This window comes from Hyperolius riggenbachi, chromosome 12, assembly GCF_040937935.1.
Source record: "Hyperolius riggenbachi isolate aHypRig1 chromosome 12, aHypRig1.pri, whole genome shotgun sequence".
NCBI lineage: Eukaryota > Metazoa > Chordata > Amphibia > Anura > Hyperoliidae > Hyperolius > Hyperolius riggenbachi.
Window position 1 is genome coordinate 23,972,896 of NC_090657.1, and position 26,107 is coordinate 23,999,002.

Genomic DNA, 26,107 nt, shown 5'->3' on the forward strand with positions numbered 1-26,107 from the left:
GATCTACTGGGTGCGCAGGCTTGACCCGTGGCCAGATCTGTCCCAATTTGCCATCCAACTTGTCTTGCCCTGCCTCAAGCGTCCTATCAGAAAGGACCTTCAGCGCAGCTGGAAACATTGTCACTGAGAAGAGAAGTCGCCTAGGTCACAAAAGTGTTCATTACCTCACCTTCATCAAAATGAATGAAGCATGGATTCCAGAGGGCTACTGCCTGCCCCAAGACTAAGTCTGTCCCCACACAGCATCTCTGCCTGCAGGCCGCTTCACTGCCTTCTCCGCCACCACCAACAGGGTCCAGGACTCCAGGCAGATTACTGAATTTTTAAGCTAGCAGCGGCCGCTATAATAATTTTTCTGGTGCGTGTACATGCTTGCTTAATTTTTCTGGCTGCACTGCAGCTGCAACAACAAAACAAAAGGCATGTACTTGTGCCCATTCCCCTTCGTGATTGTTACCTTGCCGCGGTGAAGGGGCTTGCGTATCACAATGAAGCAATGACCGCCGGCTATGAGAGTGTCTCGGGGGGGGGGGGGGGGGGCACACCCAAGATAATAAGGTTGTTGCTTCATTGTGGACAGACCAAATTCGATCAGCTGGACAGTCACTGTTCTGTCATTGAGCTACCTCAGCCCGGTGACCATATGGGCTTGAAAACCGCCATGGCCTGCACTCTGGCCATGGTGCGCACCAGTCCAGCATGGCCGTCACTAAGCAAACAGCTGTTTGCGGTGTGTTACACAATGAGTTTAGTGTGTCAGTGTGAAGCAGTACTCTAATTACACTCCCTGATTGATGTATTCACATGCAAGATGTTTGAAAGCACTTTAGGCCTCCAATTTAGCATTGCAATGTGATTTCTGCCCTTAAAACACTGCTTTGCGTCAAATCCTGATTTTTCCCCGGGACTTTGGGCATGTATCACACTCCGCCATGCCCCCCTCCAGGTGTTAGACCCCTTGAAAAATCTTTTCCATCACTTTGTGGCCAGCATAAGTGTTTCTAGTTTTCAAAGTTCGCATCCCCATTGAAGTCTATTGCGGTTTGCGAAAGGTCGCGCGAACCAAAAATCCGAGGTTCGAGCCACCTCTAATCAAATATAGTAACCTAATCTGTTGATGTAGTTTGTCTTCATCTACTTTTTGGGCTTGTTTGAAAAGGATGATGATTTAGGTGAAATCCATATACAAACACAGAGAATTGTGAGGGGTTCACATACTTAAGCACCTGTGTGTAACTAGCGATTGTAGTGAGATGCTGATAATTCCATTTTGCATGCAGATTGTATGTTTCATGGTACTGGGCCAATACAAATTGGCAGAAAGTACTTTTCATTAGCCTAATTCCAAGCTGTATACAACATGCATTAGGCCACATTCACAGTGATCGTTGCGTTCATGCTGTCATAGGCAACTCAATGCAACAGATCAAGAAAGCGGTGCCACATGTTGCATCAGGTACAGTGAATCATACAGCCATTACTGTTAATGCGGGCATCTTTACTGGTAACGCACTGCATGTATTGGTTAAGATGCCGCAAGCTGGCATACCACAGCGCTCCTGTTGCGCTGTGAATGCTGCATAGGTAGAGCATTGCCGTGCTGCAAGCCGCATTACAAAATGGCCGTCGCAACACACCCTTGTGAACGTGGCCTTAAACTTGCTGGCAAGCTGGACTTACTAGCATCTCATTGTCCATCTTTAACCTCCTTGGCGGTAACCCCGAGTCAGACTCTGGGTGGAAAAAAACAAGCCAGGAGCAGTAAACCTGAGCCTGACTCTGGGTAGCCACCAGGAGGTATGTAGAGACAGAGCAGCGTGGCAGGGTTTCTAACTTGCCTCCCCTGGGATTCAAATGCTGGCAGCCATTCTTCTTCCAGTCCTCGGAGGCTCTCGATCGACAATTCCCATCATGACGACAGGAGGTGATCTCACTATAGGGTTACGACACCCGGAGGACAGAGGGAGGAATTGCAGTGCTGGATCCCAGGGAAGTATGATTTTTTTTTTCTCCCTTTTTTTTGGCTCTAAAAAGCTTGTGAAAAAAATTGTACTACTTGTAGATCCTAAAATCTGGAAATCCATAATACTGCTAGGGAGGTTAATAACCAAATCTTGGCTAACCCCTGCCTGTTGGATGACTGAAGGCACAGTTTATGGCCAGCGTTAAAGTGGAATGAAATCCAGCATTTCTTCTTTGCTCTAAAATATTATTTACAGCATATTATATACTACCACCATTTGTCTTTAACCATCTTAGCGGTATGGACGAGCTCAGCTCGTCCATCACCGCCGATGGCTGCCGCTCAGGCCCTGCTGGGCCGATTTCGATGAAATAAAGTGCAGCACATGCAGCCGGCACTTTGCCAGCCGCGTGTGCTGCCCGATCGCCGCCGCTCTGCGGCGATTCGCCGCGAGCAGCGGCGAAAGAGGGTCCCCCCAGCCGCCTGAGCCCTGCGCAGCCGGAACAAATAGTTCCGGCCAGCGCTAAGGGCTGGATCGGAGGCGGCTGACGTCAGGACGTCGGCTGACGTCCATGACGTCACTCCGCTTGTCGCCATGGCGACAGGAGAAGCCAAACACGGAAGGCTGCTCATTGCGGCCTTCCGTGTTAATTTTGGCCGCCGGAGGCGATCAGAAGAACGCCTCCGGAGCGCCATCTAGTGGGCTTTCATGCAGCCAACTTTCAGTTGGCTGCATGAAATAGTTTTTTTTTTATTTACAAAAAACCCTCATGCAGCCGCCCTGGCGATCTTAATAGAACGCCAGGGTGGTTAATAGAACAGCAATTAATTAGTTAAACACAGGAATTACAAGCTCAGAAAGCTGGACGCATCCAAACTGGAGATAATGTTATCTTGTGTTTACTTAATTGTATCAAGTGAGGAATGTGACATTCTCTGACTGTACAGATTCTCCTGAACACAGACGCTCAAAGTATTACTGCCTTCAATACAAGATTAATAAAACCAGTTACGTATAAAATGCCAAGTAAGCTCTGTTTGAGGACTTGTAATTTCTAAATGAATAATAATACTTATGCACAAAAGCAAATATGATAAACGTATGTCATAAAAAGTAAGAAAACATGTTTTTATTGAATTTTATGTCAGGGTTTTATCTTACCTTCCAACTTTTTGAGATGAGAACGAGGGGCACTTAAGCCCCACCCCTGCCACACCCCAAATCACGCCCACATCACACCCCTAGTCACACATACGATAAAGATTTAATAAGAAAAATATGTTTTATCATTCAAAACACACTGGTCCTTTCTATCCTGGTTCATTTTCCTTTATTTTAACATTTTGATCAATTTAAAGGATGGGAATAAAATTTAGAGCCAATCAAAAACATTTTTTAGTAGATAAATATATATATTTACATAGAAAGAGGGACAAAATCCTGAAAGAGGGACAAATAAGGAGGAAACAGGGACAGAGGGACAGGTCTCCCAAAAAGGGAGCTATGGTTTTATACTGCTTTAAGATACGCTGACTGTCCCTCAGTCTGTCCAACGCTTAAAAAAAAATGATTTTGGCTGGAGTTCCATGCTTAAAAAATTCAAAATGGTACTCACTCCATCTCCTGGTTTCCTTAGCTTTGTCCTGGCTCTTGATCACATTTCCTTCCTTCCCAGTGACGTCTCTTCTGTGTGTGACAGCTGGCTTTGAAGAAGGCTGCCGTGCATGTGCTATTTTCTTCTCCACTGTGATACGTGGTTGAGACACTAACAATGAAAAACATGCAGGAAAAAATAATTGAGGACCGTCTTACTTGTCAGTGTATTGACAAGGCCCTGAAGTTGTAGGTCCCTTGATGCTGCTGACGAGTTCTGATGCTTTCTCTTGCACTATAACACCAATCTGTCATTTGGTTGGCATATCAGTTAAATAAAAAATAAAAAAAAGCACCAATCCTCTGGACCTGTACTAGATTAGAATAAAAGCAGGTCATCAAAAAGCTTTTTTAGGAAGAAATGAAGTTCATGAGTCTGATCCCTCAAACTGCAGCTTGTTCTGTCATTTCTGACAGCACCATTATTGAACTCAGATACATACACTAAGAATTAGCGAATGTGTTGTGTGAGCTAATGCGACTTCCTCTGTTTCTAATACGCGTAAGCACATTATAAGCATTTCCATTAGTTGTGCATTTAGCAAATGTATAGCAGAATTCACCAGTTTCTATAAAAAGCAATTAGCATGAAATCTGTTCTGGCGTGCATGAAAACAGGGTGCCAGGAAAAAAGGGCCCGGCTATATAACGAAATCTCAATAACGATAAACATTAACAAAATTGGTTAACGATAAATAGTTTTAAAACACAGGGAGTTGATAAAAAAAAATATGTTAATGTTAAAAAATCAAAATGTAATTCAACAATATAGCTTCCTCACACAGAACCCTCCCCTGGTGGTGCCTAAAACTAACCACTCCCCAGTGGTGCCAAACCCTACAGCCCCCCCCCCCCCCCCCGGTGGTGCCTAACCCTAACCATCCCCCCTGGTGTTGCCTAACCCTAACATCCCCTGGGTAGTGCCTAAGCCTAACAACTCCCCTGGTGGTGCCTAACCCTAACCACTCCCCCTGCAGAATCATCATTTTACACATAAAAACAATCGCCTCAATTCACTAAGCTTAACTCCTGTCTTTAATAACTCTTCTGATCTGTTTTACAGTTATCACCATGGTGATATAATTGTGATAACTGTAAAACAGCTCAGAAGAGTTATTAAAGACAGGAGTTAAGCTTAGTGAATTGATGCCAATGTCTTTGAGAACATAAAATCCGTACATACAAACTAATATGACAAAAACTATTACGTTGCAAGCTTCTAAAACTATAACCTACTTTAATGTTGTAATGTTAACGATATCGGGCGCACTTTTTTTGCCGTATTAATGATAATTGCATTAGCGTCTATGGCAGCTCCCTTTTCGTCCACTTGTTGCCGGTGCCCTTTTTTCCTGCTTCCCTGTTCTGAAATGAAAGCCTTTGCAGTGTGCTGGTTGTAGCCACTGAAAGTAATAAACACAATCTTTGAAGGGAAATTCCACTTAAAAAAATTTGCAAGATGTATCTTTCCATTTCCAATGCACAGCCAGCTCAAAATCCTTAATCACATTGAAATCTCCAAACTGCCCCCTTTTCAGCTTCAGTAACTACAGTACTCTTCATACTCAAACAAACCCTGCCTTGGCTTCACTTGATTGGTCATTTTACAAACTGCATACATTTGCATAAAACATTTGCATAATTATTTGAGATACTGTCTGGCCTACAAATCTGTCCACAAAATCTGCCCAACCTACATTTCCAATCTTACTCACAGGTACACACCTAGCCGCTCACTCCGCTCCTCCAATGAACTTCACCTGACTGCCCTGTGCATCACCCAATCCCATGCACGCCTCAAAGACTCAGAGTTGCTCCAATACTTTAGAACTCCCCATCTCCCCCCATTAGGGTTCCCCCCTCCAACATCTTCAAGAAGGCCCTCAAAACTCACCTTTAAACTCTGTCCTACCCCCCCCACCCCCAATTATATAAACCCACAGCTGAACTCTGGTTCGTGCGCCTACCTCTCCCTCTAGATCAGGCATGGGCAAACTCGGCCCTCCAGCTGTTACGGAACTACAAGTCCCACAATGCATTTTCCTTTATGAGTCATAACTGTGGCTGTCAGACTCCTGCAATGCATTGTGGGACTTGTAGTTCCTTAACAGCTGGAGGGCCAAGTTTGCCCATGCCTGCTCTAGATTGTAAGCCTTCAGGCAGGATCCACCTCCTTATATCTCCTAACTGTTCATGCACCTCCATTACTGTACATCCAGCCTATGGTCCCATCCAGTGACTCAGCATTACATTGTACTCATACTGTGCTGCATGATCTAGTTTTACATGTATTCTTGTATTGTCTTATTGCTGTATGTCACCCCTAAATAATGTATGTAACTAATGTCCAGCGCTGCGTAATATGTTTGCACTTTATAAATGCAATAAATAAAATGATGCAATATCTTGAATGCATTGCATGTAATCGTCAGACATCTATTTGTTGGCGTATGGTTGCTATGAAAGTGCCCAGAAACTCCCACCCTGCTGCAGTGGTAGTTTGCTGCACAGAGCAGGAGGCTTAGTCGCTCATTTACATCAACTGAGCTACATTCACTCTGACACTCCTGAAATAAATTCAGTTTCCTCTGTTGCAGAGGAAATGCACCATAGTGGGGGGAAGCTGCCTGCAGACTCTGCTGATGTAAGCCACCCAACATGCATCTTGATAGGTAGTATCTAGACAGCATAATCACAGCCCAGATTGTGATTTTTGGCCTTTTTTCCTGCAAAAAAATAAACTATCTGTACAAGGACTGATGTCATAATTGCTCTTTGACCATAAATCGATTGGAGAGTAGTGATCGATTTACTACTTTGCACCATTCAGATTTCAAAAATGTGAAACTGGTACAATTTTTAGGTGGTTGGGTTCCATCGATCCATTTTCCTGAGAGGATATCCGAGGCGACTTTAAAAAAAAAACCTACCTACCTAGGTGCAAAACCTCCTGGGATGCAGTCTCTGTCCTTCACCAACCACCGCCCCCACCTCCATCGGTTTGTGTCCTTTTCAACCCCGCACCACCCCTCTTTTCCTCCAAAAGCTTTTAAAAATGTCCAGACCGGGCCCTGGCCCTTTCTAAAGGGTCCGGACCTGGCAGCCTTGACCCAGAAGCCCGCAATTGCCGCCCTGAACAGGTCGGAGGCCCTCTAATGCTGTGTCCTTGCTCCCACATGACTGGGAGCGAGGACGCGATGGCAGAGGGCTTCCGTCCTGCGCAGGTGCAGCCAAGAAAACTGTGCAGGCGCGTTGCTGATTGCAGTCTTCTGCTTCTGCGTCAAGGCTTCCAACCCTGGGGAAGGTCGGGCCACGGTCCGGAAACTTTTGCAAGCTCTTGGAGAATAAGGGGGGGGGGGGGGAGAGGAGGAGGATTCAAACTACATTCCAGGAGATTAGTGCATGTAAATTGGTAATTACTTTTTGAGGATCAATTAAATACAATGTGTTTTTTTTATCTGAATGATCTTATTGAAAATAAGATCATACAGTGAACCACTACACTGTTAATGGGCACCTTTAGCTATGTGACTGTTGACGCTCCACCACGCCTACTCAGTAAAAATTAACCTCTGTGCCTGATTAATCCTTCAAACAGTTAAAAATCATTGTGGAGGGTACTCCCTGCCTACTATACCCTTTATCTGTGTGGTTTTCTATCAGTGATACAAACCTAGTAACTACACTGGCATTTGATGAATATGGGTGCTAGTGTGTGTCCGTATAAAGGTGACAGGGACAAAACATTATTGTGCATTTGTATAGCTCTGACATTTTCCAATGCGCTTCACAGAGTACACTGAATTATTCATATCCCCCACTGTCCCTCATTGGAGCTCACAGTCAATTCCCTACAACAATCAGTCGAATATTCCCAAGACAGAGTCAGTCCATTAACCTACCTGCAGTGGTGAAGCAATAGTGCATGCAGAGGTTGTGGCCTCTGGATCAGAAGAACCCACCTGTAGCCCTCAAACTGCTGTATTTCTGGTGCTATTATTCACTGGTGCTATTCTGGCAATGATCATCTTTATATGTGCTTTGAATAATGGTTATCAACACACTGTTCCCCTCTTCTGCTTACATCTCTCTGTCACTGTTGGCTGTCCTTGGCAGACTTTTTTTATGCTCCATATCAATTGTAAATCAAAATCTCAAACTGGGGCCCATCGTTTCTTAGCTTTGCTTCTACCTACCAGTATGTTATTTGGCGCAGTTGGTGAGCTTAACCACTTGCCGACCACCCACAGCCGATGGGCGGCGGCAAGGGCTGGGCCCAAATGACCGCAAACGCCCATCGGTGGCGGGCGTGGTTATGCACCGATTGCGTGACGCGATCAGGCGACGGCGACAGGCTCCGCCCCCCCTTTCGCAGTAACCCGCCGGCCATACGGAAGCGCCGGCGGGTTACTAGCCTTCAGATCGCCGCATGCACAGCGTATAATATGCTTTGTAACGTATACAAAGCGTATTATACAGGCTGCCTCCTGCCCTGGTGGTCCCAGTGATCGAGGGACCACCGGGGCACGCTGCAGCCACGCAGGTAAGTACCCAAACACACTGATCTGCCCCCCCCCCCCCCCTTCCCTCTGATCGCCCACAGCACCCCTCAGACCCCTGTTTACACCCAATCACTCCCCTAATCACCCATCAATCACTCCCTGTCACTTTCTATCAACACTATTTTTTCTATTAGGTCCTAAACTGCCCCCTGGGGGCTACTGATCACCCACTCTCTCAGATTTTGGGGTGTATTTTTACACATACCCATGCTGGGTGGGAGAATTATCTCTGTAAATGGACAATTGTGTGTAAAAATTGTGTGTCAGGATTTCGTAGCGTTTTTCTGTGCAGATAAATCTGCACAGCAGAGCCATCAGAATTTGCAAACCGCATAGTGGTGTGCGAATCGCATGCAATGTAATAGGAAAACGCATATGTTTTTTCCATGTGGTTTTCTATGCGTTTTCGCATGCGTTTTTGTGTAAAAACAATGTAAAAAGCACACCAGCATTGACATGGTTAAAACCACTTGGCCACAAAACGCATGCGAAATCGCATAGAAAAACGCATGGAAATACGCATCCGCATGCAAAATCACACGTGTTTTCCGCACTGGAATCGCAACACACAAGTGGAAACGGGCCCTTAAACACCCTAAAATATCCTAAAATCTATTCTACAATGTATCAAATTTAACATCATACCACACATCTCCGATAGCTAGTTGTGCATCTAGCAGGCCCTTAACTGCAAAATGTGTGCATGTGGTTTGTATGGGCCAATTTTTGTGCAAAGTATTTTGGTGTTATACTTTGTTTACATATCTCTAGAAGAGTCTGGACGGCAGAAAAAGTCCTGCAAAAAAAAACCACCATTATGCAAGGCTAACAACCACAGCTATTCAAAAGTGGGCGTCTTATAAGCTACTGACTCGTGTAAACTTTCCCAAGTTTGATCAGCTTTAAGTGATCAAGTAATGTTTCCCATGATGCATCACTGCAGCTGAATATGCAAATCATCTTTGTGCCCCTAAAAGGCAGATACACATCCACAACTGCTGGTGCATAGCTATAATTTTGACAGAGCCACATCATTCCAAAATGTATACAGCGGTTTCAGACTTGTTGGCCCCTCATCAGTGCATGGAATGGATTAATATGGCTTTATCATACAGGGCTTGGACCAGTACTACACTTTCTTAAAACAGATGGTAAAATGCATCATGGGAAACCTCTCTTGCTCATTTAAAGTGTACCCGAGGTGACATGAGAACTGTATGTACAGTGCAAAACATAATAGGCCATTTAATTTTTTTATTTTGCTGCCTGAAAGTGTTATTTTTTTAGGCATGGAAGTGACAGCTTCTGTCTTGTTGGTAGCTTGTCGGGAATATACTGTAGTAAGCATTACTGATAAGCAGATTACAGCCATAAACTTTTTCCTGGTAGAATACAACTTCTGAGAGCAGGGGAGAAAAAAAAGGTCAATAGTACATGTATTTTCATTTAGGGACACTTAATAAGCTGCCAGTGAGGACTGAGACAACAAAACATCCAATGAAAATGTTTAAAGAGTAACTGTCAGGCTACAAAAGCTAATTTAAACCTCCATTCTCCTGTGTTAAACAGTTTAGAAGGAAGCCAAAAAGGCATTACTGAAGATAAAAATCTCTCTTACATTTGATGTGTGCTTATCAGCAAAGCTGTTATTCCCAAGCTCTTAAGAAGACGCAAGCCGCATACCATACTGCAAAGCATTCTGGGGCTCTCCCCTCGGCTGCTAATGAGAAGTTACAGGGTCAAGTAACAATAGCATGTAACTCAGTCCAGTGCACAGCACTGATAAATCTCCCTGCAGAGTACACTGCAGGAGTCCGCTATTGTTCCTAGCCACATGGCTAATTAATATTCACTGCACACTACTTTTATTCAGTACAAGCTTTTCTGTGATCAGGAAGCAGGGAGGACAGGACGACACATTGGCTTCATAGGAGACAGACAAACATGGAACCTGCCATGAGCATCAATCTCTGCATATACTATATAAAAATTCTGTGAAGTACAAACATGGACAGTGAAATGCATATGTAATGTAAGTACAGCCAATCTTTAGCTACTGATATATGTGTTTATTTTCTCTGAGACCTTATACCTAACAGCTCCTCTTTAAATCTTTAAATACAAAATAAAACCATGGGATATCTAAAAAAAAAAAAAAAAAAGTTATTTTTTCGGAGTAGGAGGATAAATTCAATTGTTTTTCATCAGATTATTTTCACCTCTGGTTCACTTTACAGCTGTATTGAAGCAATTACCTTATGTTTTTAGAAGGCAAAATCTTATTTCTAAACACCAACATTAACTTACTGATCAGCAGAGATTTATAAATAACAGATAGTGACGATACAGTACACTAGAGACATGTAACACAGAAATGGAACAATACTCAGCCCACCTGTCATTAATTCCTTTGTGTGTCGCGCTGTGCTGGTGCGAGGTACTGCTTTCTTTATGGGTTCTTTCTTAATAGAGGGTAGTTTGGACACAGTGCTGGTGTACTGACATCCCATGCCCACTTTATCGTTTCCGGACCCCCCAGGGATCTGTAGAACCGAGGATAAAGAAAATTACGGATTACAGCAGTGCTGCTGACACTAAGAACCAAAAATGCTGGCCAAGAACAAAAATGCTGCATGCAGTATTTTTTTTTAGGGAACAGACCCTTACCTGCAGAGTCTCATGTATACTCTGGAATTTACCTTGTGTAGCTGGCTGTACTCTAGACCAGTGTTCACCATCCCTGTCCTCAAGGCCCACCAACAGTGCATGTTTTGTAGAATTCCACAGAGGTAGTTAATCAGCTCGGCTGAGACACTGATTACCTCACCTGTGCATGTTTGTGGTTTTCTGCAAAACATGTACTGTTGGTGGGCCTTGAGGACAGGGTTGGGGAACTCTGTTTTAGACAGTACTTCCTGAGCCAATGCTGGGTGATGTATTCGTGGATTCAGACACTGCCTCACCCTTTAAGACCACTGGAACCTTGACCATAGGCGTTGGCTTTGAGAAGAATACTGCAAAGCCTAGAATCAAGAGAGGTATAAGTGCTTTTCCACCTAATGGTCCTTTAAGAGGACTATTCAACCTTTTTGTTTGTTTTTCCATTTTTGGTGCTGCTTTTTTTCCATTTTTTTAGAAGTTCTAAACCACGCATCTCATGAACTTGTTGAAGTGGGTGTTTTTGACACATCTGAAGTTACACACTTTAATGAATCTTTGCGCTTTATTACTGAATACTTTAATATGTTTAAGCATCTTCTTGCGAGCATTCCCATCCACATACTGATTGCACAGAGGTTCCTTGCTCCCTATAAACATCGGCCACAGAATCCACTAATGGTAATTTTATCTGTCTTACTACATCCAAGACTTGTCTTGCTGAGGCAGTAAGCATCCAGGAGTGGAGATGAGCTTCAAGTGTATCTTTCCATGCAGATTTCCAGGGTTTTGACATTTGGGTAATACAATTCAATAGTTGCTTATGAATAGACTAACAGCTGGTTAATCAACCATCATCCTCAGGATTTGATTGTCTCAGTTTAAAGGATACCACAACTGACATGTGGCATAATGAGATAGACATGTGTATGTACAGTGCCTAGCACACAAATAACTATGCTGTGTTCCTTTTTTTCTTTCTCTGCCTGAAATAGGTAAATATCAGGTATGTAAGTGGCTGACTCAGTCCTGACTCAGACAGGAAGTGACTACAGTGTGACCCTCACTGATAAGAAATTACCCCTTTTTTTATCTTTCTTGCTCTCAGAAGCCATTTTCTGCTAGGAAAGTGTTTTATAGTTGGAATTTCTTATCAGTGAAGGTCACAATGTAGTCACTTCCTGTCTGAGTCAGGACTGAGTCAGCCACTTACATACCTGATATTTACCTCTTTCAGGCAGAGAAAGAAAAAAAGGAACACAGCATAGTTATTTGTGTGCTAGGCACTGTACATACCTATGTCTAACTCATTATGCCACATGTCAGTTGTGGTATCCTTTAAAGTCTTTATATTTGCATGCAGAGTCCAGTTTGAAGCTCATCTTTGTTCAGATGCCAAGCAGCATTATAATAACATTCATGTGCATTGGGATTTAGATGGTCTTGGCCAAACCTTTGCGGGCAACCATTGTAGCTTCTCTATAGATTCTTTGGTATTTTTTTTTTTTTTTTTAACTCCAGGTCCTTTAGCTACATTTCTAGTGGTATATTACTCTTGAGGTTAATTCAAACTGAACCAGTTGCTGTCAGTTACAAGTGAAAAACAACTGACGTGCAGTCCAGTGTTCTGGTTTGCCTATGGGTCAGTTGACATTATATGCATTTTAACTGAAAGCTTTCCACAATACACTGCTGTGGAACAACTGATCAGTTAAAATGCATGAAAGAGGTCTTACTTCAGATGATACTGTTCTGCCTACTCACTGTGGCAACCATGAGGTTTGTCCACAGGGCTGATTTTTTTTCTAGGCTCCTCTTTCTTGTGCTGTTATAACAACCCCTTCTTCCATGTATAGTATTCACCTGTTCTGTGTGCAGCAGCCTTCCCCATTCCATGTGCTGCTGCTCTTCCAAATGCAGCATCCATTTGCAGCAGCCCATCTCCATGTGTTGCCACTGCCCCAGAGGCATATCTAGGGAAAACAGCGCCTATGGCAAACATTGTACATTGCCCCCCAAATATGAGCCCACCTCCAAATATGTTAAAGTGAAGCATGGCCTATGATATAGAATCACAATAGGTCAGCCTACCCCGCAAATGTTAGGCAGCTTGCTTCCCCAAAAGATGTAACCAGGCAGCAGAATGTCCCCCAGTTACAAACTAGAATCTGTATGGAGAACATCGGGGATGCTACAGAACAGTGCCCCCAGTAAGAGGCGCCCATGGCACATGCCATACCTGCACCCCTGTAGATACACCACTGCACTGCCCATCCTTCCATATGTACCTTTCTCCACTTGTATTCTTCACTTTCTGTATGTAGACTGGTCTTCCCCGAGCAGCAGTTCCACTTTTTACCTGTCCAAACTCCTCCTCTTGTGAGCAGCTCCAATAAGCGAGAGTCCTTTGCAGATGACCATCCCAGGTCAGGACTTTTTCAGAAGATGATACAGTTTCAGCTCTAACTGGCAAATATCCCTAAACATACAGTGCCTTGCAAAAGTCTTTTCACCCTCTTGGCATTATTCAAGTTTTGGCTCCTCACAACCTGGAACTAAATTGGATTGTTTGAAAGTCGCACCATTTCATTGTCTACAACTTTGAAGATATTTTATCCGGTTCATTGCGAAGCAAACAACAAATTGGTAAAAACTGAAAACAGCGTGTTTAACTATTCACCTCCCCCTAAACTCAGTACTTTGCTGAGCCACCTTTTGTAGCAATTACAGCTGCAAGTCACTTTGAAAAAGTCTCTGAGCTTGAAACATCTTGCCACTGGGATTTTCCCCTATTCCTCAAGGCAAAATTGCCCAAGCTTCTTCATGTTGGATGGTTTTCCTTAAATCACTCAATTGTTGCTTGCGTACGTTAAAAAGGGGCGCTGGGAAAAAAGGGTGCGGGGTTTTAAACGATAAGCATGGATAACGTTTAAAAATGAATTTTACTGTATTTCGTTTAAAATTAATGTTTTATAAAGTTATAAATCATTAAACGATGTGCATGAAATCGGCAATTGTGAAAACGTTAATCTTCCGTTTAAATAGTGAAACGTATATTGTTTAAAAAAAAAATTACTAAGTAACCATCCCTGTACCTACCCCTAACCCCTAGACCCCCCTGTTGGTGCCTAAACCTAAGACCCCCCTGTTGGTGCCTAAACCTAAGACCCCCCTGTTGGTGCCTAAACCTAAGACCCCCCTGTTGGTGCCTAAACCTAAGACCCTCCTTAGAGATCACTGTATTGTGTGTAGAATAATGTTTTAGAAACAGTAAGGGATAAAATATAGTACAATTTACGTTACGTACTGATCGCTTTGTTTCGTGAATAATAATGTTTTACAAACACTAAGGGATAACTTTTAAAATAATGTTTTATTGAAATAGGAAACGTAAATCATCACAAGCAGTTATAAAACATGAAAAATCTTCGGGCGCTGTTGGTAAACGTTATTATTCTCGGGCGCCCTTTTTTCCTGTTCAGCGCCCAGTAAACGATAATTATTATGGGAGTGAATGGCGGCGCCCGATTTGTCCACTAGCCACCTGCGCCCTTTTTTACTGTTTCCTTGTTGCTTTAGCAGTATGCTTAGGGTCATTGTCCAGCTGGTAGGTGAGCCTCCATCCCAGTCTCAAATCACTGGCACTGGCAGACCAACACAGGTTTTGCTCAAGAATATCCCTCGACTCATACCAGTTTGCCAGTACCTGCTGCTGAAAAAGATCACCACAGCATGATGCTGCCACCCCCATTTTTCACTGTGGAGATGGTTTTCTTTAGGTCATGGGATGTTTTGGGTTTGTGCCAGACATTTTCCGTAGTGACAGTAAACCTACATTTAGTCTCGTCTGACCAGAGCACCTTCCTCCATACATTTGAGGAGTTGCCCATATGCCTTTTGGCCAAAAAAATGTGCCTTCTTATTTTTAACGCAGCACGCTAAGTAATTTTTTTCTGGCCATGGCTTATTGTGGTCCTATGGTCAAATACTCCAGTCTCTGGTGTGGAACCCAGGTCTCTGCAGTGCTTCTCTTATTAAAGCCCTCCTTGCCCAGTCTGAGTTTATCAGGTTTGTTGTGGTATCTTGTTTTGATTTGAAGTAGATGGATTTAATTGTGCTCCGGGGAAAATTCAACACAGTCTACACAGACTATTTTGTGTAGATCACATAAAATAAGGTTAAGAAAATTTAAAACATACAGGTTGGAATGTAACAAAATAAGTCAAGGAAAGGTGGGGGTTGGGGGATACTTTTGCAAGGTACTGTACTTTCTGCTTGAAGAATGATTTCCCAGCAGGGGGGATTTGAATTTGTTGGATTCTCATCGGTACAGATGAATGGACAAAATAGGAGGTCTCGGCACCAAATTCCTATCACAATAATGGCATTGCCAGCTAGTGCTCTGTAGGAGGCAGCATTTTTCAAGCCACAAGATGCAGAAAAAAAGGAACAGACGCTTGCAAAAAAAAAAAACAGATCATTTTCCTGGATTTAAAAATAAATAAAAAAACAATAAAACCAAGTGTTTATTTAAAATACATTAACCGTGTGTTTCTTCCCACTGTTAACCAATTGTGTCTAAAACGGATTTTAGTTGCCACAGTTGACTTTCACCCAATTTCCTGAGTGGAAGTCGCTGTGTGTTAGCCCTTTAAGAGTGGGGACCATAAGACTTTCTTATTGTATTACTCCCACTTCCGTCCGGTCACCAGATGGGAGGGAAAACTCTTTGGGCCAGATTTATCAAAGCATTACCGACAGTTTTTTCTTCTTAAACTGTCCTTACCAGCAGGGGGAACGGTTCTGCACATTAAGAAGCTTCCCAATGCTTTCTTAAAGGGAACCTGTACTGAGTAAAATGATTTAAAATAAACACATGAGGTAACTTCAAATGAACATTAAATAGTTACCTTGCCATCAGTTCCTCTCAGAAGCTCGCCATTTTCTTTTGACAATGATCCCTTCCAGTTCCGACAACATTTTGTCAGAACTGAAATATATCAGTTGCTGTCAGTTACAGCTGAGAGGAGAACTGATGTGTCCATGTTTCCCTATGGCTCAAGTGGGTGATATTACAGTTTAACTGTGTGCTGACCAGGAAGCTGTTATGGGTAATGGCCATTTTCAAAAGGGAGCACGGAGAATTCCATTGATCACAGCGGACAAACAGGACACAGGAGAGGAGAAAGAGATTGATGAGTAAACTACGCAGCAGGTAAGTATGACTTGTGTATGGTTATTTTGACTTAATTTTCAGTTCAGGTTTTCTTTAAGTGAAGGGAGATTGAGGCAGTTCTGAGAGTTTTCCTTATGGTGGCCATACATGGTACAATTTTTTCATCCAATCTTACCATCTTCTATGTAGTATAAGGGTAAATTAAGTGAATATACTGAAATGATAATTTAGGCAGTTCCCTTATACTACATAGAATTGGTAAGATTGGATGAAAAAATTGTACCATGTATGGCCACCATTAGATTAAGAACAGCGCAGAACTGTCCCTTAACCCTCCTGGCGGTTAATTTTTTTTGCCAAATTGGCAAAAATCCTTTTTTTAAAAAAAAAAATTGTGTTTCATGTAAAGCTACCAGAGTGGTAGCTACATGAAACCACTAGAGGGCGCATGTGTCCCTCTAGTGCGATCGTCGCCGGCATCAATAGCAAACAAGGGAACGCGTATATAACGCGCTCCCCTGTTTGGCTTCTCCTGTCGCCATGGCGACGATCGGAATGACGTCATGGACGTCAGCCGACGTCCTGACGTCAGACACCTCCGATCCAGCCCATAGCGCTGCCCGGAACTCATTGGTCCGGGCAGCGCAGGGCTCTGGCAGGGGGGGCCCTCTTGCGCCGCTGCGTACGGGCGATCGCCGCAGAGCGGTGGCGATCAAGCTGTACGCGCGGCTAGCAAAGTGCTAGCTGCGCGTACAGCATTTTAAATGGAGCAAATCGCTCCACCAGGGGCTGAGATATCTTCCTGCGCGGCATTATCAGGTAGAGACCTGATAATTTTGCAGCTCTGGTGTGCCTTTTTTAGTGTTTTTTTTATCCATTATTGCTCCAGGAAAAATCAAATATGGCCGCCGGCTCATATCCCTTCTCCTTCCGGGTTATTATTATTTAGTATTTATATAGCGCCGACATATTACGCAGCGCTGTACAGTGTATATATATATATATATATATATATATATATATATCTTGTCACTAACTGTCCCTCAAAGGAGCTCACAATCTAATCCCTACCATTGCCATATGTCTATATTATGTAGTGTAAGTACTGTAGCCTAGGGCCAATTTTTAGGGGGAACCAATTAACTTATGCGTATGTTTTTGGAATGTGGGAGGAAACCGGAGTGCCCGGAGGAAACCCACGCAGACACGGAGAGAACATACAAACTCATTGCAGATAGTGCCCTAGCTGGGATTCGAACCAGGGACCCAGCGCTGCAAGGCGAGAGATCTAACCACTACGCCACCAGCTGGGGTATGAGTTGTTCTGGATGTGCTGTCTAGGTTGCTATCTAGGCTAAATGCAGCCTTTCATCTATGTGCTTTAATTTTGTTATGATGTACAGCTGCCTGTAGGAAGTGTCTCTCATAGGAATGAAACTGCAGTCATCAGTATCTATGCAGACAGAGCACACAGATCATATTGCAGCCACAGATGTTCTCTCTCAGCAGGAGCAGCCCCTCCCATGTCATCACAGCTCGCAGTATGCAAAGCAGGAAATCTGAGCCAGGAGGGGAAAGGCTTGGGCTTGAAAAGACTCCACAGAAGAGTGACTCAGCTATAATGATTCCTGGTCAAACCTCCACTGAATAGTCAGTGGATTCTTATCACAGTTGCTAATAGACTAATTAAGCAGATAACAATGAAACTAAAAGCAGGGTAGGTGTTTACTCTCATGTTCCCACTGATAAATGTAATAAAATACATGAGGGTGCTTCGTCTCTGATTCTCTTTAAAGGGAAGGTTCAGGGAGGGTGCCTAAAAAATAAAAATCAATTTCCACTTACCTGGGGCTTCCTCCAAGAGAAGGAGGGGAATTGTAGACGAATGTGTGGAGAATTGACTGTTTAGACAGAGCATGTTAAAAATGTGTGTAAAAGACAGAGCAGACATCAGGATTATTTGAGAATAAAAGTTTAGGAGAGTAATTACAGCCTGGCCTGCTCATGTCCCAGATGGATAAACAAATAAGTCATACACTGTTGTGTTCATTCCTCTGAGACACTGTTCTAGCTCCTCCTCACTTAGAACAGTTTAGGAAGGAAACAGCACCATCTAGTGGCTTCTCTGCATGGAGCTCTACAAACCTACCAGCATTTTGTCTCAGACACTCTAGATAAATCTGGCCCTTTGTTCTTAGCATTGGGGTAACTGTGGTTTGTACTGCCACACTTTCAAGGTCATGCCCTATTTGAAAAGCTATGTTGGTTAGTAAAGTCTGGGGGCTAGTGGGGTAGGGCTAAGCATTTTATTCAAAAAAGGGACAAAAAATAGCTGAAATCGAGGGTATTTGACATTGCAGGAATATTTAAAAACAATTTGCTTGCAAAAAGAGACATGTTTTAGAAGAATCACTGTAACCACCACATCTAGCATAAAGCTTGGTAGCATGCATTAAAGGACCCCTCAAGTCCAAAGATATTGTGGCTGCCATATTTATTTCCTGTTAAACAATACCAGTTGCCTGGCTGTCTTGCTGATCTTTGGCTGCATTAGTGTCTGAGTTGCACATCTGAAACAAGCATGCTGCTAATCCAGTTAGACTTCAGTCAGAAGTTATCTGCATGCTTGTTCAGGGTCTATGGCTAAAAGTATTAGAGGATTAGCTGGGCAGCCAGGCAATGTGTATTATTTAAAGGGGAACTTCAGCCTAAACAAACACTGTCATTAAGTTACATTAGTTATGTTAATTAGAATAGATAGGTAATATAATCTCTTACCCACCCTGTTTTAAAAGAACAGGCAAATGTTTGTGATTCATGGGGGCTGCCATTTTTGTAATGGGGGCAGCCATCTTTTTGGTTGAAAGGAGGTGACAGGGAGCAGGAGACAGTTCCAACTGTCCTGTGTCCTGATAACCCCTCCCAGCTGCACACACTAGGCTTCAAATGTCAAATTCAAAATGTAAAAAAAAATTAAAAAAAATTGCACCAAAACAGCAGAAAGAGAACAACAACATCAGAAATCCCATCATGCTTTGCACAGCATCAGGGGAAAAAAGCCCGGGCAGTTTTCTTCTGTGCAGCTAAAAATGAGGCTTGTATAAGAGAAACAAAGTTTTGATGCTGTGAACCTGTTAAAGAAACACCATGCCTTTTCAGTGCTGCTGAGTAGATTTTTAGTCTGGAGGTTCACTTTAAAAGGAAATAAAGGTCAGCCTCCATATCTCTATCACTTCAGGTGTCCATTAAGGTGCTCATCTATGATACAATCTTAACAAATCCATGTAGTAGAATGCTAGACCACTGTGTGAATATACTTAGAAAGGATACTTTTAGGTAGTCCCTTTATGTTACATAAAAAATAAGATTGTATCATTGATGAGCACCTTTTTTTTTTTTTTTACATGTTTTTTTAAAAAAAAAGAAAAAATATTAAAATTACGAATTAGAATTTTTCCTGATTTCCAAATTCCAATAGGCATGGTCAATGAGATGCAAATATTTGCAACTTGATGCAGGATTATGCAAATGTTGTATGCAAATTTATACAGCTTGGAAATGGACCAATCAAGATCCGCCTCGATTGGTCCATATTTAAACTTCATACATTTACTTACAAAGTTTGCATAATCCTGCCTATCATTGACCATCTGTAATTGCCACATAGAGCAACAATAAAGCAATAATAATTCTCTCATCGTACCTTTCGAAACCCGGGAAGAAACCGGGAAAATATGGAGCTTTGCATGTTATATTCATTGATAAGGTCCATACCCATAGCAAGATTTTATTTGTCAAAATGACAGATGAACAATCGTTCCAACATACATTGTGTAACTATTTATAAAAAAAACAAAATAGCATTAACCACTTCACCACTGAGGGGTTTTACCCCTTGAGCACCAGAGCAATTTTCACCTTTCAGCGCTCCTTCCATTCATTTGTCTATAACTTTATCATTACTTATCACAATTAAATGAACTATATCTTGTTTTTTTCCGCCACCAATTAGGCTTTCTTTAGGTGGGACATTGTGCCAAGAATTATTTTATTCTAAATATGTTTTAATGGGAAAATTGGAAAAAATGTGGGAAAAAATTCATTATTTTTCAGTTTTCGGCCATTATAGTTTTTAAATAATGCATGCTACTGTAATTAAAACCCATGAAATGTATTTGCCCATTTGTCCCGGTTATAAAACAGTTTAAATTATGTCCCTATCACAATGTTTGGCGCCAATATTTTATTTGGAAATAAAGGTGCATTTTTTTCAGTTTTGCGTCCATCCCTAATTACAAGCCCATAGTTTATAAAGTAACAGTGTCGTACCCTCCTGACATAAAAATTTAAAAAGTTCAGTCCCTAAGGTAACTATTTATGTATTTTTTTTAATTGTAAATGTTTTAATTTTTTTTTAATTACAAAAAAAAAAAGGGGGAGTGTGGGAGGTAATGAGTTAATTTTGTGTGTATAAGTAATGAATTTGTATGTGAAAAATGCTTTAGGGTGTAGTTTTACTATTTGGCCACAAGATGGCAACAGTAACTTTTTGTTTAATGCAACTTTTTTTTTTTTTCACAATGATCACGCTGCTTATCGGCAAAGCAGCGGATCATTGCGGGGCTTAGATCAACGAAGGGGAATGGATTTTCCCGTTCATTGATCTCCGGGCGAGCGGCGTGTTTACCCGCGGGAGTGCGCGCTAGAGCGAGCGGGAGCACGGGCAGCGGCGGGAGCGCGGAAAGTACGGATTTCTCCATCCCTGGGGGTGACAGGATGGAAAAAGGGACAGAGAAATTCGTACGGGCGGGGGTAAAGTGGTTAATCCATGGTTACAGGTGGCCGATGTACGACGATGCGCATGGCATACATATGAAATCACTGTCGGGAGACTGGGGCGCAGAATCGCGGCCGCGGTAATTACTATTCCCCCTCTAGATCCACGTGGATAGTGGGGAATGATGTAATTTGGCTTCCAGCTATTGTTTTAAAAGTAACTTCAGCTCTGTCTTCTGACGGCGCCGAAGTTACTCCCTGTGCGCCTCTATAACCGCAATTCCTATTACGGTCTATGGTGGTGCCAGCTGCGCCCAAATTTCCGCTATTACAGCACTTGGGTGCATGCATTTTGAATGACCCATGATGGATCAAATTGGATCACTTTGTTCAACATCCCAGTGTGTACAGATCTTTAAAGAGAAACCTGACCAAGAATTGAACTTCATCCCAATCAGTAGCTGATACCCCTTTCCCATGAGAAATCTATTCCTTTTCACAAACGGATCATCAGAGGGCTCTGTATGGCTGATATTGTGGTGAAACACCTCCCACAAGAAACTGAGGACCATGGTCCTGGCAGTTTCCTGTCTGTGAACCTCGTTGCATTGTGGGAAATAGCTGTTTACAGCTGTTTCCAACCGCCAAAAAAGCAAGCAGTAGCTACTATCAGTGACATCACCTGCCAGCAGTAAAAGTGTCACCATGTGATAAATGTCAGAATGTAAATCAGGGAGAGGAAAGATTTAACAATAGGCAAACACTGACTAAATAATTTATACATAATTATTGTAAAAATGAAGCACTTTTTTATTACATTATTTTCACTGGAGTTCCTCTTTAAAGGGAACCTAAACAGAGGGATGTGGAGGTTTCCTTTTAAACAATACCAGTTGCTTGGAAGTCCTGCTGATCTCTTTGGCAGCAGCAGTGGCTGAATCACACACCTGAAACAAGCATGCAGCTAATCCAGTCTGACTTCAGTCAGAGCACCTGACCTGCATGCTTGTTGAGGGCAGCGGCGGCTCCAGCTTCCGAATTTTGGGGGGGCTCGAAAGGGGCACAATGGCTGGCTGGCGGGGCTCAAGGGAGGGGGGGGGAGCGACAGGAGTGGGCGTGGTCATGACATCATGTGGGCGGGCCTAACTAATGTAGTTGTACCAGCTAATGTAGTTACTTAAAAAAAAATATGAAGTAAATGCACGTAATGACAGACAGCCTTTCACCAGTAAATGCATGTAATGAGAGACAGCCTTTCAATAGTAAATGCATGTAATGAGAGACAGCCTTTCACCTGTAAATGCACATAATGAGAGACAGCGTTTCCCCACTTAATGCACATATGAGACAGCCTTTCACCAGTAAATGCATGTATTGAGAGACAGCCTTTCACTAGTAAATGCACGTAATGAGAGACAGCTTTTCCCCACTAAATGCACATAAGAGACAGCCTTTCCCTAGTAAATGCATGTAATGAGAGACAGTCTTTCACCAGTAAATGCACATAAGAGACAGCTTTTCACCAGTAAATGCACGTAATGTAAGACAGCGTTTCACCACTAAATGCACATAAGAGACAGCCTTTCAACAGTAAATGCACGTAATGAGAGACAGTGTTTCACCAGTTAATGCACATAATGAGAGACAGCGTTTCCCCAGTAAATGCATGTAATGAGAGACAGCCTTTCACCAGTAAATGCATGTAATGAGAGACATCCTTTCACCAGTAAATGCACGTAATGAGCGACAGCGTTTCACCACAAAATGCATGTAATAAGAGACAGTGTTTCACCAGTTAATGCACATAATGACAGACAGCCTTTCACCAGTAAATGCATGTAATGATATAGATGTCCCCAGTATATGTAGCCAGGGGTATGTGTGCCCAGTATATGTAGCCAGGGATATATGTGCCCAGTATATGTAGCCAGAGGTATATGTCTCCAGTATATGTAGGCAGGGGTATATGTCCCCAGTATATGTAGGCAGGGGTATATGTCCCCAGTATATGTAGCCAGGGGTATATGTCCCCAGTATATGTAGGCAGGGGTATATGTCCCTGTAACGATCGGTGGGTGCAGAGAGTATCTGATTACCGGTGATCTGCAGTATCACCGGAAATACAGATATATACCAGATTATAAGTGATCTGCAGTCTCACCGATAATCCGATATACAAACTAACCTCTGTTCACCTGAGTAGAGTGTAGTGTTTAGTGTAACAGTAACACTTAGAGGACAAGGCCTCAATGCAGCAAGGAGTACTGCACAGATTCCTTCCGCAGACCTGAGCTCTCCAAGACGGGAGGAGTCAGACTGACAGTAGGAAGGTATATCTGAAAGTGACCCTCAGGAGGGAGGATCGCTAACAGAGCGAGGAACCGCCTCTAACGGTAAGGTCGGTTCTCGAGGTCGGACAAGCCAGGTTGTACACACACAGACAGATAAAGTACAAGATCAGGAGGCAAAGGCGGAGTCAAAGTACAGGCAGGGTTCAGCAACGGGGTATCAGATATATCGGGGTACAAAATCAGGAGGCAGAAGCAGAGTCAAGGAACGAGCCGGGGTTCGGCAACAGAGTATCAGAAATAACGAGGTACAAGATCAGAGTTCAGAAGGGTGGTCAAGGCAGGCAAAAGTCATAACAGATAATCACAATCAAACTAGTACTTTAGCTATCAACAGAATCTAGCTAAGTGTAGGATTACAGCTCCAGCTGGTCCCGGCACACTTACAGATCTGACTACGGATCTGGGTGCTCCCACATGTGTGATCGCACGCCAGACAAAGAGCAAGTGAACAACCAGCAGTATATATACTCTAGGACCTTTCCAGGACCTCCCTAATTGCTGGTCCAATGGGAGCAGTGGAATTTGTCAGCTGACCCAGCTGGTCAGCCGACACCCTTCTAACTGCTATTTAAACTCTGCCTCTGTGCTCGCGCGCGTGTAAGTCTAAATCTTGGTGGACTATCAGTCCCAGCCACACCAGTACTGTCATGCAATGAATCTAATGCGGGGGCCGCCTCTGATGCGGATTCCGCTGTTACCAATGCGGATTCCGCCGCACTGCCCATGCGGCATGCGGCGTTTTTTCCGCGTTGTGACGGCAAAGGCTGGACGCGGAAACAGCCGCCTCACCTGGAGAGACGGCGGCTTTTCCGCGTTTCCTCACAGTCCCCAGTATATGTAGTCAGGGGTATATGTCCCCAGTATATGTAGTCAGGGGTATATGTGCCCAGTATATGTAGTCAGGGGTATGTGTGCCCAGTATATGTAGCCAGGGATATATGTGCCCAGTATATGTAGCCAGAGGTATAGGTCTCCAGTATATGTAGGCAGGGGTATATGTCCCCAGTATATGTAGGCAGGGGTATATGTCCCCAGTATATGTAGGCAGGGGTATATGTCCCCAGTATATGTAGCCAGGGGTATATGTCCCCAGTATATGTAGCCAGGGGTATATGTCCCCAGTATATGTAGTCAGGGGTATATGTGCCCAGTATATGTAGTCAGGGGTATATGTGCCCAGTATATGTAGTCAGGGGTATATGTGCCCAGTATATGTAGTCAGGGGTATATGTGCCCAGTATATGTAGTCAGGGGTATATGTGCCCAGTATATGTAGTCAGGGGTATATGTGCCCAGTATATGTAGTCAGGGGTATATGTGCCCAGTATATGTAGTCAGGGGTATATGTGCCCAGTATATGCAGTCAGGGGTATATGTGCCCAGTATATGTAGCCAGTGGTATATGTGTCCAGTATATGTACCCAGGGGTATATGTGCGCAGTATATGTACCCAGGGGTATATGTCTAAGTATATGTAGGCAGGGGTATATGTGCCCAGTATATGTAGCCAGGGGTACATGTGCCCAGTATATGTAGCCAGGGGTATTTGTGCCCAGTATATGTAGCCAGGGGTATGTGTGCCCAGTATATGTAGCCAGGGGTATGTGTGCCCAGTATATGTAGCCAGGGGTATGTGTGCCCAGTATATGTAGCCAGGGGTATATGTGCCCAGTATATGTAGGCAGGGGTATATATCCCCAGTATATGTGGTCAGGGGTATATGTCCCCAGTATATGTAGTCAGGGGTATGTGTGCCCAGTATATGTAGTCAGGGGTATGTGTGCCCAGTATATGTAGCCAGGGATATATGTGCCCAGTATATGTAGCCAGAGGTATATGTCTCCAGTATATGTAGCCAGGGGTATATGTCCCCAGTATATGTAGGCAGGGGTATATGTCCCCAGTATATGTAGCCAGGGGTATATGTCCCCAGTATATGTAGCCAGGGGTATATGTGCCCAGTATATGTAGTCAGGGGTATATGTGCCCAGTATATGTAGTCAGGGGTATATGTGCCCAGTATATGTAGTCAGGGGTATATGTGCCCAGTATATGTAGTCAGGGGTATATGTGCCCAGTATATGTAGTCAGGGGTATATGTGCCCAGTATATGTAGTCAGAGGTATATGTGCCCAGTATATGCAGTCAGGGGTATATGTGCCCAGTATATGCAGTCAGGGGTATATGTGCCCAGTATATGCAGTCAGGGGTATATGTGCCCAGTATATGCAGCCAGGGGTATATGTGCCCAGTATATGTAGCCAGGGGTATATGTCTAAGTATATGTAGGCAGGGGTATATGTGCCCAGTATATGTAGCCAGGGGTATATGTCCCCAGTATATGTAGCCAGGGGTATATGTGCCCAGTATATGTAGCCAGGGGTATTTGTGCCCAGTATATGCAGTCAGGGGTATATGTGCCCAGTATATGCAGTCAGGGGTATATGTGCCCAGTATATGCAGTCAGGGGTATATGTGCCCAGTATATGTAGTCAGGGGTATATGTGCCCAGTATATGTAGTCAGGGGTATATGTGCCCAGTATATGTAGTCAGGGGTATATGTGCCCAGTATATGTAGCCAGGGGTATTTGTGCCCAGTATATGTAGCCAGGGGTATGTGTGCCCAGTATATGTAGCCAGCGGTATGTGTGCCCAGTATATGTAGCCAGCGGTATGTGTGCCCAGTATATGTAGCCAGCGGTATGTGTGCCCAGTATATGTAGCCAGGGGTATGTGTGCCCAGTATATGTAGCCAGGGGTATATGTGCCCACTATATGTAGCCAGGGGTATATATGTGCCCAGTATATGTAGCCAGGGGTATGTGTGCCCAGTATATGTAGCCAGGGGTATGTGTGCCCAGTATATGTAGCCAGGGGTATATGTGCCCACTATATGTAGTCAGGGGTATGTGTGCCCAGTATATGTAGCCAGGGGTATATGTCCAGTGTATGTAGCAGCCAGGGGT

The 26,107-nt window shown here is 43.5% G+C and overlaps 1 protein-coding gene across 2 annotated transcripts in view; it reads right to left on the reverse strand.

Moving 5' to 3' along the window:
- Window positions 1-26,107, reverse strand: part of LOC137541463 (probable E3 ubiquitin-protein ligase MARCHF10) — a 115,491-nt gene that overhangs the window by 63,658 nt on the left and 25,726 nt on the right. For both annotated transcript variants that reach the window (XM_068262771.1, XM_068262770.1), the window contains exons 4-5: window positions 10,575-10,722; window positions 3,580-3,729 (exon numbers count right to left, since the gene is read on the reverse strand). In XM_068262771.1, the coding sequence (XP_068118872.1) occupies window positions 3,580-3,729; window positions 10,575-10,722 (298 nt within the window). The remainder of the gene's footprint in view (window positions 1-3,579; window positions 3,730-10,574; window positions 10,723-26,107) is intronic.